This window comes from Saccopteryx leptura, chromosome 3 (genome assembly GCF_036850995.1).
Source record: "Saccopteryx leptura isolate mSacLep1 chromosome 3, mSacLep1_pri_phased_curated, whole genome shotgun sequence".
Taxonomy (NCBI): domain Eukaryota; kingdom Metazoa; phylum Chordata; class Mammalia; order Chiroptera; family Emballonuridae; genus Saccopteryx; species Saccopteryx leptura.
Genome location: NC_089505.1, coordinates 274,653,438 through 274,670,177, shown reverse-complemented (window position 1 = coordinate 274,670,177; position 16,740 = coordinate 274,653,438). Strand labels below are relative to the sequence as shown.

At 47.0% G+C, this 16,740-nt stretch overlaps 1 protein-coding gene across 10 annotated transcripts in view; it reads left to right on the top strand.

The window, feature by feature from the left end:
* Positions 1-13,136, top strand: part of MTA3 (metastasis associated 1 family member 3) — a 244,599-nt gene extending 231,463 nt beyond the window's left edge. For 4 of the 10 annotated variants that reach the window (XM_066378406.1, XM_066378405.1, XM_066378401.1 and 1 more), the window contains exons 16-17: positions 359-505; positions 9,695-13,135. In XM_066378406.1, coding sequence (XP_066234503.1) covers positions 359-505; positions 9,695-9,720 — 173 coding nt within the window. In that variant the 3' untranslated portion in view covers positions 9,721-13,135. Of the gene's footprint in view, positions 1-358; positions 506-7,925; positions 8,765-8,868; positions 8,901-9,694 lie in introns of those variants that run through there. The other 6 variants (XM_066378408.1, XM_066378404.1, XM_066378403.1 and 3 more) reach the window with 3 other exon arrangements.
* Positions 13,137-16,740: the final 3,604 nt, after the last annotated feature.

The window sequence follows — 16,740 nt, the reverse complement described above, 5'->3', positions numbered from 1 at the left end:
ATTAATTATGCAGGTCCTTGGGAAAACAGGCTGGCTCATAAGGAACTATCAGTTCATTAAGAAATAAGATGTAGGCCTGACCTGTGGTGGCGCAGTGGATAAAGCGTCGACCTGGAAATGCTGAGGTAGCCGGTTTGAAACCCTGGGCTTGCCTGGTCAAGGCACATATGGGAGTTGATGTTTCCAGCTCCTCCCCCCCTTCTCTCTCTGTCTCTCCTCTCTCTCTGTCTCTCCTTCTCCTCTCTTAAAAAAAAAAAAAAAGAAAGAAAGAAATAAGATGTATACCTATTAGCCAGTGAAATTTACATAGAGATTTTAATACTATGTTCTAAGTTGAGAAACCTTTTCCCCCCATCAGAGATCCATCCTTCAAAGAAACCTACTGTAATTCGATCTACACCAACTCTGCAAACCCCAACTACCAAGAGGATGCTTACCACCCCGAACCACACGTCTCTGAGTATTTTGGGGAAAAGGAACTACAGTCATCACAATGGCCTGGATGGTATGTAAGCCCAGGAATGCAGGGGCTGTTCTGATAGGTCAGGGCCCTGCTCCCTGGCCCAATCCAGGTGTTGACTGCCAAATTTAAAAATGTATAACCAGCCTGACCAGGTGGGTGGTGGCGCAATGAATAGCGCATCAGCCTGGGACGCTGCGGACCCAGGTTTGAAACTCTGAATTTGCCGGCTTGAGCCCAAGGTCACTGGCTTGAGCAAAAAGTCACTGGCTTGGCTAGAGCCCCATGGTCAAGGCACATAAGAAAGCAATCAATGAACAACTAAAGTGTTGCAACTATGAGTTGATGCTTCTCATTTCTCCCTGTTTCTCTCTCTCTCTCTCAAAAAAAAGTGTATAACCAATGGGTTCTGCTCCCTGACTGAACCAAATGTGTGGTAAGGGGAAAAAAGAGAAGGTGGCCGTGTGCCACAGTGGAGACATTTGCCAGGTGACATTTCTATATCTCTTCAGGAGGGACATGTGTGCTCACATTTCCTCTTAGGAGGCTTGTTTGGAGATGAAGTGTGTATTTAGCTGGTTGCCTCTGCTAGGTAATAATGTTCTTGCTGTGATACACACTCACTGCTCATTTATGTTTTCTTGAGCAGAAGGGATTATTTGGCCTTTTGTCTGAGACAGCAGTGCTCTCTGGGGGTTCTTCAGCCTCTGTGGATTGTTTTTAATTTGGCATTTGTCCCCTACTTCTTTCATCCTATAAATTTTTTAATTGCTCAAGAGTGCTACAAGTCATGAAAGGAATTGCCTGGGTGATATCCTAAATACAGAAATAATAATTTGTTTGAAATGGAAAAACTGAAAGCTATCACCTCTTATCCAGTGTGCTTCTCTTGGGCTTGGCCGTATAATGACTCTTTGGGTGGAATTGAATTATGTTCCCAATTGAACTATAAACACAAGCATAATAAATCATCCAGGCACTATATATTGTTCATTTCAATAGTCCTGGAGTTTGAAACTGTCTTGATTGTTTAAATGTTGGCATTTATTTATGAAGAAAACCCTTTCCAGGCTTTTCATGTCTTATGGAACTCTAAATTCCCTTAGTGACAGTAAATTATTTACAGTGAGGCCCTGGAGCAAGGATGTGAAATAAGCCTTCTAGTAATAATTTTACATGGTGTTTTATTTTTTCCTTGCATGACTTTTGATGATCGTAGTGATGTCAAAATGAATAAAAATTGAGGGTGAGGAGTTTAGTTTGCATTTATAGGCTTATAGATATGGCTTTCAAGAATTTAGCTACACAGTAATCTTGCAAGAACGACTTCCTTGTTAATGAGAACATTGGCCATCCTTGTGACAATGTGCCCAATGTCTAGACAACAGAAGACCAAGGAACAATTGTGTCAAACGTGAAAACTGAATTTCTTTCCAGCATTTCCTTGCCCACAGCCTGGGCCTTTGCACCCAGGCTTAAATGGAATGGGAATCCTTCTTTTCCATCTCATCACTTCCCAGGCCTCTCTAGGTTTATAGTCCTATAAAATTTTTATCTTTATGGTGTGAGTGGAAACGTATCTTTCCCACTCACGCCCCGTGGTCATGGTCTTTCTGGGTCTCAGGCCTGCATTGCAGCTCCTGTTGCTCTTTCCTTGTGTTACAGGTACTGTCTCTTTGGAATTTCTAAAAGAATTCTACCTTATAGCATTCCTTCTCTATGGCTTTTTGTCCCATTTCCTTCTGGATGAAGGCTGCTACAAGGTCATTGCTTCTCTGCTCTGAACAGGAGGAATGGGCAGGGCATATAGTGAATCCCTGGAGTTATATCAACTGAGGACCCTTAGCCTTATTGAGGAAAAGACCCTTGTTTCATTTTCTGAAGTGCCCTACCTGGTGAAACACTTTTTTCTCTTTAAGATCCATTTGTCTTGGTTCTCCTCTCATGGTACAGAGAGGAAGGCTGATGATAAGTGCTTACCTTTGTTGTCTCATGTGATTCACGCCCCAGACAGCTCCAGGATGTCAGGGGATTTTACTGTTTTGCATAACATTGTATCTCGACCACCTAGCACAGTGCCTGGAACTTAGTAAGCGCTCAATAAATGTTAATTGCTTACCTGAAAGCGATCGAGAAAATGAGATCTGGAGAGATGAATGAACATTTCCACAGTCCCAGGGACAATAAATGGATGGGGATTCCCCCATAGGTGTAACTGATTTCCGAGTCTGTTCTTCTGACCACTGTTACTAATGAAGTTGTGTCTCAACTGTGCTGTAATTGTCCATAAAAATAGAAACTACCTAAGTTACTTTAGCAGCTGATAAAATAAGTCAATATGACTGACATTGGAGGACAGACTAGGTAAGTGGGGACCATGGGGTTAGTGGTAGTGGCTCAGGGAGCAGCCACCACCCCTGGGGTCGGGAGAGCAAAGGGAAGGAGTTGGGGCTATCACAAGCTGGGGGCTCGAGGAGGGCCCTGAGGAGCTGGTACCCAGACCCCTAGGCGAGGGCGCTGTAGTGTTGGTGCTGGCACCCCTCAGGAGGTGTGATGAGGCTGGTTCTGGGCATGTGGAGTGCAGCTGGGAACTGGGACCAACCTCTGCTGCTACTTGGGGTGATGCTGACAAGTGCAGGAAAAAGCCAAGTCCCTTCTCAATCCTCCTTCAGCCCTGAAGGCTCCTCTAGCACCTCCTACTGGTATAGCAGGGAGCCTGGTGGCTATGGAGAAATGTGTGTGCAGAGCCCCAGCCCCAGCATCGCAACTGTCCAGCACAGTGCCTGGAACTTAGTAGATGCTCAATAAATGTTAATTGACCAGAAGTGAGCTTTTATGGATGGACATGGAACTGAGAGACAAGTGTAGCAGAAACACACGTTTTGGAAAATGTCCCCATCTTTGTATTCCCAGTAGACCTTTTCCTTGGGGTAATGGTTCTGTTTCTTATTTCTTCAGGATATAGAATCCTGACTAATCTGAATTTCCAAGATGAACTAGAAGTACTAGAAAAAAAAAAGCCAGGCTAATAGTGAGTAGTTAATACTGTCGTACAGCGATTGATAGATACAAATTTGTGGGAAAGCTAGGCACTTGTGATCCAATAATAAAACTGATTAGCATTGCCACTTAATTATCAGTAAAGCACTGGGCCACACACAGACCTCTGTGACTACTCTCATGAACTTAAACTCTGAGGGTGAAGACAAAATCTGCCTAGATTAAAAATCTGCATATATTCTACGTATATCTGTATACATAGAAGCCCTGTTATTTGGGGTCAGTCGTGATAGGAAGAGTGACGTTTTAAAGCACAAACCTACCTTGTACCTTCTCAGTCCCCCGGCCTTTGGCCTCTCCTCTCAGGCTATTGGGCCAGTGCTGTGTGCCACTTGCAGGCATGGTGCTTTCCAAATCCTGTCTTCTCCTTTTTAGACTTACAGATGCTTTGATGACATTTTTATTGCCAGCAATCCCAAGTACCTACCCTACTTAGCCTAGTTGGTTAACTCCCAAGTGGCTGTGCGTAGAGAAGTCCCTGAGGTCAGGGACGAAAGAGGCATTACTGGAGAGCTTTTCCATGTCTGAGAGCCTGGGAGTAAGGGCAGCAGGGGAGATGGAGTCATGCCATGGCCATCCGAGTGTTTGCAGTCAGCTGGGATTGACTGTTGACATCTCTGAGTATTTCCTCTGTGGCCTTGGGGGAATCACTTGGTTTCTCAAAACGTGTTTTTTTCTCTGTATAGCACAGAATGTATTTGCCTTAATGGAGTTGTTACCATGATTACAAACTCTTCACCTACTTTATATGACTTGATCTTTTAAACACTTTATGAGCTATGTTTTATAACCTGCATTTTGGTTTTTTATCTGTTATTAAAATAAATTATTTTAGTTACAGCTGACATATAGTATTATATTAGTTTCAGGTGTACAACATAGTGATTAGATATTTAAATAGCTTGCAAAGTGATCACCCTGATGAGCCTAGTACCCATTTGGGACCTACATTGTAATAGTGAAAAAACTGAACAAAGCCCAGAGAGGTTGAGGGATTTGCCCGAAGTCACACGGCTGGAAAGTAGCAGGGATGAGATTTAACCTTCGAGTTTGGCCTTGTTTCCCCTAGGCCAATAAGGACCCAGACTCTGTGTTGAGTACAGCGTGTACCTGGGAGACAGTTATGTGTTTGTAAATATAGGGAGGAATGCAGTGAGTATTTTTCTTTATTCAAACTGTGAAGTATAATCCATCATTGTCTAATAAAAGTCGTCACCTTCTTTTTCTGCCTCTTTGAACCTCCTCAGCCCCTGTTATGCCCCCCTCCTTTTTCTGGAACTTGGGGCGTAACAGCTTTATTAGTGTCAGAAAGAGGAAAGAAAAAAGAAAGCCATTTCACAGAATCCACCTAAAGGTGAAATGTGTTTAAATTAAATTATATGCTATTCCCAGCATTGACTCTAACTTGTCGTAGATGTTCATTAAGTGTTAAGATTCCATTCCTTCATTTAAAGAAGAGCTATTATTAAAGTTTTATTTTGAAAAATCTATGTAAATTGTATATAAATCATGTCAAGTCTTTCCTTATAACTACCTAAGAGTATGATTCTCAAAAAATGACTCATGGGTTTGCTTGAAGGTAAATTATTGCACATTAGAGGGGCCCAGTATCTATAAAGAGACATTGCCCTTAGATTAAGTTATTTAGAGGATTATTAAAGACCGGAAATTAGGTTTATAGAGAGGACTCTAGTTTCCTGCATGTCCCTGTAATTAGAGACCCTACAGCAGAGGGGTGGGACATCATGATCCTGAGCCAGTAGAATCCTTTTCAGGGTAAAGGCTGAGTCACAAAGAAATCCAGAGAGAAGGGCAGATGAACTGTACAGGTGGCTCTCATCCTCTCCTGACCCTCTAAGAAGATATACTGGGTCGCCCCCTACTGATGCTTGAGTTTTGGTCAGTCAGCAGATCTTTCCTTCATTCCCGGCACAGTGAGTGTCAGGTGACGGCCTGCTGTGTTTTATCATTGGGGATGAGAACAGATTCTGCTGTGTAGTGAGAGAGACCAAGGGAGTACCAACTGGAAGTGACCTTACACCTTTTCTGAGATGACATAGCTTTGGTTCCAGAGGTACCACTAAGTGTGTCAGGAAAACCAATGCGACAAGCTCAGAAGAGAGATATTTTCAATGGGACAGGGTCAGGGCATCTGAGCCAAGGAAATTTATAAATTGTGCAATAATCTTCTTTGTAACCTGCTCTCCTCTGTCTTATTTCCCCTGGGGTATGTGAGTCCACTGTAAATCTAGTTATTTTTTGCTTACTTGTTTTCTGCATCAAGTAATATTTCTCTCAATCTCCCATATAAAAGGCATCTAATGCAGATGCCTCTAAATACAATATTATGATCTGAGGTGTGAAGACTGTCCTTTTGATGATTTGTTTCTGAAATCAGTGATTCAACAGTTCCAACTGTTTGCATCCCAACCCTGGGAGATGGGCAGTGGTGAGGGCCACTGGACCAGTGAGAGAGCTCAAGGAATGCATCTGCTGTCTTCACAAATCCCAACAAAAATATACCGCCAGGAACAGCTGATGGCATTTCTAAGCATGCTTTAGCCTAGCCTGGCTTTTGTCAAAATTTTATGCCATTTCCAAAGATTATGATATTTTTGAATCTTGTAAAACATTATTTATGGAAGAACATCAAGTACCCCTAGCCTCTGGTCTCCTAGTTTCAAGGTGTAATGTTCTATGACCTGGTTAAATAACAAAAGTACCTTCAAGCCCCCACCCCTCCAGTATTTTAATGGATCCTTACTGCCGCAGGGTTTACTGGATGTGAAGCAATTAGAGCAGAGTACCTAAATGTATCAGGCTAGGTGGAGCTTTATCAGAGGACAGTGGGTGGATGGCCTCGCATACTGTAAAGCTGTGGGGTGGGGGTTGTAGGGAAGACAGACCCGAGAGCATTAGGCAAGAGCAATCTACGCCTTCGGGTTTTGGTATATTCTGGTAGGATGCCAAATTAGCCACCCTTGGGACCATGCCTGGGTTTACTAGAAGTTTCTCCCAGAGAATGCTTCTTTCCTGTCCCATAAGGAAATACTAGCATGTGTGCCTATACAGGTCTATACCTGTGACCCTCTCAATAGTATGGACGTCTCAGAAGAGGGACAGAAGTCCATGGTAGTTACTCAAGGGTGCTCAGTGGTGAAGAGCTGGCCTCCTCGGAAAGTGTCTCTAATAACCTGCAAGGGTCATTATGGACAATCTTTTTAATCAGCCTGTCCCTATGTACTTCCATTCTCAGTGACATGTAGAAGGTGCATCTCTGAGAAAGATAGTGAACCTCTAACTTGAAAACTTGGGTCACAGTTTTTTGGGGAGGAGGTATAGATGCTTGGGAAAGGAAAGGGAAGAAATAGCAGAAGGAGGGGATTGAGTCCTCAAAAAGCACTCTTCTTTGGAAGAGGTTCAACTCGTCCATTAAAAGCACAGACACATTGTCTGAGCAAGCCACTGGGATATCAGTATTAAATGCCCCAGGGAAGTAAAGTCCAATCTCAAAAACCAGTTGATTTAGGCATCCCCCTGGGTCCCAGCTCTTTGGGTTCCAGTGAAGGAGTAAGAAGTCTTCTGAGTCTGCAGAGTCCCCAGGCAATGGAAATGGAAAGATCTGTCACAGTCTAGTTGATTTGGGTCCCCCGCTGGGTTTATTTTGAGCTTCCCAGCCCCTTGCTCATTGTTATTTTCTTTCCCTGTTACCTCTTCCAGATGACTGAGCACTGTAAGCTCAGAAAACATCTGTTATAACCCATACATTTTCCTCCCTCCACTGAATATTTATTTTTATTAACTATATATTAATGAGTATGAAAATGAATTAATGTTAAACTGAGGAGCAAGCTTGAAGGCACCTTTGTAGATGGAGGTTCCTAAAGAGGATATCTGAGAAGACGATTTTCATACAGTTTGAAGGCAGCTTCACGTGGTGCCTACAGGAGCCCCTCTGGGCAGGCAGTGAGCAAGGCCAAAATGGATCCTGGGAAACAGGGCTGACTACCATGAGGGCGTCTGAGACCAAACAGCAGAAAAATAGCCAAGATATTACATATTGGATCTCCAGCATTGGCCCTCCACTTTTCTTTTTGTTTTTCTCCAATTTATTTTTCTGTGTCTTTTTACTCTGCCTTCTAGGACACTTTCCCAACTTGATATTCCAACCAGATTTGTCTGTTTCTCCTTTTAGTTTGTTAAATTTTGCTTCATGTATTTTGAAGTTCTTTGAGTATATATGTATTTAGAATTTTTGTCTTTTTAACCTTTTAATCATTATAAAATGATTCTCTTTATTTCTGTTAATACTCCTTGTCTTGAAGTTTATTTTGTCTGATGTTAACATGACCACACCAGTTTTCTTTTCCTCTTGTTTTTTTTTGTTTGTTTGTTTGTTTTTTAGGTGAGAGGAGGGAAGATAGTGAGGCAGACTCCTCACGCACTTCAACCGGGATCCACCCAGCAACCCCACTTGGGGCCGATGCTTAAGTCCTGAGCTATTTTTAGCACCTGAGGCTGTCTCGCTCCCACTGAGCTGTCCACAGTGCCCAAAGCCACGCTTGAACTAACTGAGCCAGGGTGTTGGAGGGAAAAAGGGAGAGAAGGAGGAGAGGGAGGTGGGGAGAAGCATGTGGTTGCTTCTCCTGTGTGTCCTGACCAGAATCAAACCCAGGACATCTGCATGCTGGGCTGATGCTCTATCTACTGAGCCAATGGCCAGGACCATCTTTTCATCTTTTTCTCTTGTTTTTAGTTTTTTTTTTAATGAATTTTTCTAGTTTTATTAAACTCAAAATAGGATGATCCTTATAACAGCTCTAAAGGCAACAAATGTAGTTTTAGCACAGATTAAAAATAAAACCTGTAGGCCTGGCCAGGTAGTTCAGTGAATAAGAGCATCACCTTGGCATGCGAGAATTTGTTGGCTCTATTCCTGGTCAGGGCACGTGTGAGAAGAAACCAGTGAATGCACAATTAAAATGGAACAACTAAGTAGAATAGTGAACTGATGCTTTCCTCCCCCCCCATTTCTCTCTCAAATCAATGGAAATAAAGAAAAAGAAAAAAGGAATGGGCAGTTTGGTATAGTAGGAAAAACTTAACCTGAATTAAGATCTGGGTTCAAATGTTGATTCCTCAACTTACTTGTTGTGTGACCTTGAGCAAGTTCCTAACCTTTAACCTTTGGGGAAAGTTAATTAAATCTGTTACATAATCTACAGTAGGTTCAATAAAGCAAAAGTTACCCTGAATCCTAAGCTGAATTATCTGGATCTTTATTTCACACATATTTGCTGAGCCCTGTCAAAAGCCAGGCTGTGTACACGTATCTCCCCCTATTCTAGAAAGGCTCATGAAGTGAGGGCGCAGTTCTGCTCCGTCCTGCGGACCTTCCTCAGGATGGCGGGAGGCTGTCGAGGTGAGCGGCCCTGTGTCCTCTCCCGGTCGCAGGTGGCATGCATGATGGGGGAGAGTGTCCGAGTGCCGCCCGGGCAGGATCGCCTGATCCCATCTCAGCTCACAGCCCCCGCTCCCCTCCGAGCCACTTTCCTGATAACCAAGCCGGAGGTTTCACAACCCACTCATACTGTCCGATGGTGATGCTTTGGTTTTACACACTTCTGCTTTTCATTCACTCATTTCTACTGAGTCTGCCCAGCTCCGGGACAGGAGTGTTGAAGGTCTTTGAGGGAAGTAGAGAGGCTGAGAATGAGGGACGCTGTGGGTGTTGGAGGTTCATTCCCCTCCTATAACAAACTGTGTTTCTAGCATCTGAGTGCCCACAGCGTTATGATTAATTACGGTTACCTCAGATCCGGTGTTCCTCCTCTGGCCAGTGGTGTTCCCCCTCCCTTAGCCTCTGGTCACAGAGTCCCATGATGTCAGTCTGATAAGCATATGAGCACTTACCAGGTGAGCTATAGTGCCTTGCCATCCAAGCCCAGCTTTTAAGATATGTACTTCAATATTATTCACATATTTTCTTGGTCTCAGTTAAAGTTTCCTCTGGTCCAGCCTTAAACTACATCATGAGCTTTTATCGGGGTCCATGCCCAGTTTCCTTCCTTTGGAGGTTGTGATGGGGTGGGAGGGATGACTCCACCCCTCCTCTCGCTTTGCCTCTGCTATAGAAATTCATTTAACTCTGACCCTTTTCCTTTCCTTTTCCAGAACTCACATGCTGCGTGTCAGACTGAGCTATCCCCGTTTCATCCTATAATCCCAGCACTTGCTACATTGTCCTGCTGATGTTCGCAGCCGTGCCTGGGAAGGAGGCAGCCCTATTCCCAGTACATTTCAGTAGGAGACCTCCATGTGCACCCTGGAGACGCGATGGGGCGGGGGAAGAAACTGCAGGAGTGCGCGTCTCAAACGCTGAGTCTCCATGTGTGAATCAGTGTCACCTCGCTATGCTCTCAGAGACCTTGCTGCCCCAGCGAGACCCGCCGGGGAATTAAGGGGATGAAGGAGCCCGTCCGTCTCCTCCTTTCTCTGTACCCACAGCCCGCAGCCTGGGCACAGCGGCTCCTGGGGCAGGGGGCAGCTGAGAGCCCAGAGCCACTGCTGCCCTGCATGTGTCAGCTCAGCTCTGTGTAAGCTGTATGATTGTGTACAGGCGGGACATGGCAGCTTGCTGAATGGATTTTCCTTAACAGATGTGCCATGCAGTTTGCAATATTTCCCTTGTCCTTGCTGTTACTCTCACTGGCTTTTTCTCAATAGGCTTCACGGTTATTTTTTTTAACAGGGAAGTTTTCCTCTTTACTCCCTGCATTGTATATTTGACCCCCTCCCCTACCCCTCCAAGGTATAGAATTATCTGAGGTTCTGACAAAAGATAAGAAAACCATCTTTGGTAAGCCTGTGAATTCTTCATGTTGTGTGTATTTTGTCATTGAAGAGAGGTTGGTGTTCTGGTTGGTTCTGCTTGGTCCCAGTCACCTCCCACTGGTGCAGGTGTTTAAACTGAGCCAAGTGTGTATGTCACTGTGACAAGCCGCTTGCATACTGCCCTATTCCCTTACAGCCAGACCAGCCGATGAGGGATTGCAGCCATCTTGATCCTTAGGCAGGTCACAGACCACCCAGGTTTATGTGGAGCAGATGGAGTCTGTTTCACCAAGGAAGGTGAGGTGAGAGAGCTGAGTTTGCAGGTGAGCACCCACACTACCGGCCTGCAGCCGGTTTCCGCTGGCTTGGGCTCTTCCTGTCTGCTGTCAGCACCAGCCCTTGATGGTATGACAAGCTGGTGCTGTGCAGCTCTGTGCACACAGCTGCAGGTGGGAACTTAGTGCCCCATTGGCTCCCTGAGCAGGTGTGAGTCTGGCTACTCCTCCGCCCTTCGTTTGCAGGGACAGGCTGCAGGGACCAGTCACAGCACCCTGAAAGACATTTGGAGTCTGGCCTCCCAGCTGTCCCTGGGGTCTGCAGCTGCCGGCTGATAGTGGGTGTCCCAGACAGCTAGGTGGCTGCAGGACAGAGTGGCTGCGATTGAGTCGATTCACCCTCCTCCCATCTTGGTCCCCAGGCAAAGTGAGGTATCAGTATAATGACAGTGACACTCTAGATGTCCAGCTCCGCGGAGAGAATGTGGCGTGTGCTGGCTGCAGGTGCTGCTCGCAGCTCGAGCTGCTGCTTCTGGTTTTGCAGTCACGGTGGCTTCTCTTCTGAGTAGGAGTTGGTTCTCATCTTAGGCTTTTGCGGGGGTGACCCAGGCACATTCTCACCACTGCCAACTCTTGGAGCTATTCTGGGTCTTGGCTTGGGGCCCCAAGGGTGGGCCTGTGTTAGAGGAGCTCGGTGAGTCTGGTGGAGGTGGCAGGCATTGCCCTCGGGGTTTCCCGAGACAAGGTCAGAAAAGATCCAGGAGAGGGGCACCTGGCTCTCCACATCACACGCCACATGCTGTATTCTTCTTGAAAGAGAGAGACGGGACAGTTGTCTCTCTGTGCCCCGGCCCTGGATTTATTATCGCACGTGGACAGCAGACTGCTTCCCTCGCCCTTTCCTAACCCACGAGAAATGTGACTGTCGATTAGAGAAGCAATCAGCTGCCTATGTCTCAGCTGCCAGCCTTATCCTCTTTGCCTGCTGGGAGAGGCCCTCCTTCCCAGGCCCAGGAGACTGGGAGCTCGGGGCCAGGCCAGGTCAGAAGGAAGCACAGAGAGGCCCATCCCAGTTCCAGGTCACATTTAGCTTTGGGACACGTGCAGCTCATTCTGAGCCACATGTACCAAGAAAGCTCTCCATCCACTGTGTGGAGAGCTCCCGGCCCTGCAGCCTCATCCTCCTACACAGAGGGTGTTGGCCAAGACCCGCGGCTCCTACTTCACCTTTGGGAAGCCCCTCTGCATGCATAGGGAACACTCAGGGAACTGGGGAAGGAGGCCTCTAGCGTTTGCCTTTGCCATTCTGAGCCCTTGCTGCCGAGATGGTGTCTGGGGTCGTAGTGTCACCATTGTGTGTGTCATTGTCGTGCGGTGAGCTCGTAGGGTGACATATATAGACTGCGTGCCTGCAGGCCGTGGGTGCAGAGCTGAGCCTGGTCTGTGCCCCCTTGGATGAGGTCCCGAAAGCTCCACAAGTCATCTTCCCTCCCTCTCCAGCACCACCCCCCAACCCCCAGTTTCCCAGACAGGCTGCCAGAGAGGACACCAGACTGGATTTTCTGCATGCCTCTCCCAAGTCCACCTTGTCCACGGCCCAGATTCTACTGCCAGCATCCAACCAGGAAAACAGAGCCATCCTAAGAATTTAAAAGAGAAGGGGGTTTTAGTCCAGATCATTGTTTCAAACAGAAACAAGATAAGCGGAGAGGCCAAACGGGAGCAAGGAGCAACCCAGAGATGTGAGGGGGGGCTGGTGGGACGTGGGCGAGGCCGTGTTACGAGACTGTGGAGCGCAGGGACTCGGGGAGGAACCTGGGACCGTAGAGGGCCTATCTGGTGGGAACTGCAGCAACAAGGAGGCACAGTCCGTGCCAGAAACAGTTCCCCAGGCACAGACGGAGAAAGGGCCTGGCTTCTCTGCACCGGCACCTTCCAGATTCCTGCAGGTGCCTCTTGTTAGCTACCTTGGAAGTCAGCGGACCTGGGGCCTGAGACGGTCAGCCTGCAGTGGTCAGCCTCCCACCACGCAGAGCAGGGGAGGGCGAGGAGCAGGTCGGAGAGTGAGCAGGCCGGGGCATGCGTGGCGTTAGTCTGCTCTGTGCCACACGGGAGCCTGGTCACGCCCCATGTTGTCCTAACTCCCGGTGAGGGGAGAGAGAGGAGCTGCCCCCCTGGGTTTTTGTAGATTTGTTTTCACTCTTCCTAGAGAGGAAAGTGCTTTTGGGAGGGAGGGGAAAGCCTTTATTTTTAACAGCTGTCCCTGTTTTCCTTCGGGGGAATTCACCCACTTAGCGGCCCCACCTCGCCATGCCCCTCAGGAGAGCTGTGTCCCAGTTATCGGTCTGCCCTCCGAGTTCTCTGCCCCAGTCTCTGGTTTTCGTTGCCAGAGAACACTGACCCAGACCACGCGTCAGTAGTCACGAGTATTTCCCCAGGATAATTCATTCAGAGAGTGATGTTACAGTGTGGACCGTCTGTCTGTAAGTATGCCATCTACTAATCAATTTGTATCGTGTTTCCAATAAATTTCTGGAAATTAAGTCTGGTTTTATGCTGTCCTTTGCTGGGACAGTGGCTTAGCTGTCAGGCTGGGCACCCCTCCCGCCGCCCTGAGCATCAGGTGCTCTGGTCTCAGCTGCTGCACCTCCTGTCTAGCTCCAAGGGCCTGGGGAGGTAACAGGCTAGGCCAGTCAGTCTGATGTCCCCCCGGCCACACTGAGACTTTCAGAGGCCTTACCCCGGGGCTTACATTTTCTTTCGCTGTCTCACAAGCCAAATGGAAGTTTTGTGAGGGCAGGTCACTCTGATAGATGGCCTTGACCCTCTGTGCTCCAAGTCTGGAGGTATGAGGAGCAACAACCACTTTGCACTGCTCTGCCCAGTGCCAGTCGTAGGATGTGTGCTGGCTGCACGGACGGCGAGCCGAGGGCGTGTGCTGGGCCCTGTCCAAGGGGAAGGCTCCCATGCAAACCACGTGGACAGGAGAGCTGTGTAATCTGCACACGGGAGCCCAGCACCCTTCACACACCATCCTCCTCAGGCCTGAAAGTCAGAAATAAAAATGTCTGAGTTAACGTGAAAGGTAAGGGAGCCTGGTCCGAATGCCTGGCATTCTCCCTTCCTTTCCCGGACCCTGAGTGCTGAAGCCTGACTGGGTGACGTTATTCTCTGTTGTGTATTTTATTGGTTCCAACCTGTTTGACTGCAGTGGAGACTCTGTCTCAGTTTCCATGGGGGGGGGGGGGGTGGCCATTGCAGGCTTACTTGGGACTTCTCCAGACCATGATTGTGAAGTACGCCTGTTTGTGACTTTTGTTCACTGGCGTTTGTAAGAGATTGAGAGACAGATGGAGATAGCGAGGTAAAGAGATGGTGAAAGAGTCATGTGAAAGAGAGAGTCATTTAGTCCAAGTTTCTTTGACGAGTTTCTCTGGAAAAGCAAGACAACCGTGTGTGAGGTTACTGGAGCACAGCAAGGTTGTAAGTTAGGCTGTGTCTGTACTTGGAGGAGTTCCGGAGAGATGGCTCAGTAAGGCTGGCCTGGTGGTCGGGAGGTTTTGTGGAAGCAGAGGCAGCCCTCAATGTAGAACACAGCAGCCCCACCTCCGTGAAATCCCTCAGGTGCTCCGTGGTCTGGGTGTCTTTTTTTAAGACATTTTATCCTGACTCAAATATTTCCTTCTTTCTGGAAGCTGATCTGTAGAGTACAGTGTCCCATGCCCTATCTCCCAAGGTGTCCCAACCTTAAGTCCCATTGCTGAGACTCTTTGTTTTTTGATGGAGCCAGAGAGAGGGACAGATAGGGACAGACAGGAAGGGAAAGAGATGAGAAACATCAATTCTTTTTTGTGTCACCTTAATTGTTCATTGATTGCTTTCTCATGTGTGCCTTGCCGGGGGACAGGGAGGTTGCAGCGGAGTGAGTGACCCCTTTCTCAAGCCAGCGACCTTGGGCTCAAGCCAGCGACCTTGGGCTTCAAGCTGGTGAGCCTATGCTCGAGCTGGTGAGCTCAGGGTTTCTAACCTGGGTCCTGTGCGTCCCAGTCTGATGCTCTATCCACGGCGCCACCGCCTGGTCAAGCGAGACTCAGTTTTTATGGTCATACTTTCTCAAGAGGTTTCTTCTGGGTAAGTGTTACCTTCCATTTGTTCTAATCTTGCTCATAAACTGCAGGGGTCACTGAATGAAACCATACAGCCTGTAGGGACTGTTGCCACCCCAGAGCGGTGGAGGCCAGACTCACCAGGTGACTTTGGGCTGTTTGCTGAGTGGTCCTTTTATATGTTCTTCAGGAGCTTGTTTTTAGAACCAGGCATTCCAATCCTTTGTCACCCCCTAAGCCTTCACCCCAAGAGCCAAGCCTTCTAAGAATTTCTTACCTATCTTCCCCTCTACCCCAAGACTGACTATATGTAATAGTGCCTTTCCAACAGCCCAGAGAGGCATCCCTTGGCCTCTAGAGGGCCCTCCTGGCACCCACGTGCCGAGTCCATTCCTCTGTGACCCTCCCTTAGGGCCTTGCAGTAGAATGACCTTACTCAGCCTAGACTGTCACTAGCTGTATGACTCAGGGTAGGTAATTCAGCCTCTCTGTGCCTCAGTTCTTTCATCTGTACGATAGGATAATCGTATCTACCTCATAGGACTAAATAAATTGTAAAGTGCTTAGTACAGGGTCTGGGACAGAGTGTTTGTTATTATTCTGTCATCGTTTTCTCCCCTGTCTCATTTTCACCTTCTCTCCCTTCTCCTCCCACCACTGAACAGTCAGACCTGTCCTCTACTTAGCTTCACCCGAACCTATCATCTTATCTCCCTTTGCTGGCACATGTGTGGGAAGAAGGAAGAATTGTCTCCGTTGCTTCACATCTCATTAATTTCTCAACCCATTATAGTACTTGATAGCTTCCATTCTGCCCCTGCTCCCAGCCACTCACTGAAATTGCTGTCGATAAAGGCATTAAGTGACTTCCTAATTGCCGAGTCCAACGCTATTTTTAGTCATTGCACTTGAGCTTTCTTGAGCATTTGAAGCTGTTGTCATCATATTACTTTTCTTTGTTTGTGACACAGACCCCTTTATTCTCTCCCCAGAGAAACGCTAAACAACAACATTCAGATACTGTCATAGTTCGTTTTTTACAAAGATAATTTCAGCTAGGGTGGTCACCTGTGTACCCCTTTCCCATGTTTTTCCATTTCTGAAGCAGACACTCTCTTTAATTTGGTGTTTGTCATCCCAGTGCATGATTTTATACAATTAGTATGTTATCTCTAAATCAATACAGATCATGTTTTGCATATTATTAAATTTTCTACAAATGATCATTCAGCATTTCTTGAAAAGCTTATGTTAATAGTACCAAACAATGCCCCATGAATCCAGGTTGTCAGTCTGAGATGCTGGGCCAGACGGCGTCAGCCACAGTTTAGTTTTCAGGTCCTCTTTCTTCAGCATGTACTTAGGAGTTCTGAAAATGCTTTACTCTTGCATGAGGCACTTTGCAGCCTGTCTGGGTATTTTATGTTTGGCTTTTACCCTCATAAAAGGTGTCTCGATTCTGTGTTTTTTAACGGGCAATTTCTATACTGGGGCGAAGAGATTGCCTTGACTTCTTTTATGTTCTTGCTGCTGCATTCCTGGTTTTCTTCCTATTAAAGGTTTCTTCTAGGCTTTTACTGGGTCTTCTTTCGTGTGTCTCTTACTTGTGGGGATTTTTTTAAAGGATGGTTCTTAGTCTTCTTCCCCAGGTGACTATTTATTCCCATAAGCTCAGCTCCAAATTAATAAGAGGAAGATTCTGAAATGCTACCTGTGGTTCAAAGCGCGCTGCTGTGTACGTCCCCCTGGAGGGCCTCCAAGCCCCTCCAACTCATCTTAACTCTGTATCTGCGCCCAGCTGCTCTACTACCTGTGTCCTCAATGTGACACTGTCTGCTCACCATCCACAGTCGCCTCTCCTCCTCACCTTGGCTGTGCCTCTTTGTCCCGCACTGTCTTTATTCAGGTCCTCGCTTGGAACAACAGACTGTTACCTACTTAGGTCGGCTCTGCATCCCCTCACAGTCTGCCCACAGTGTTAACTGACCAAAACGCAAAACTGGTC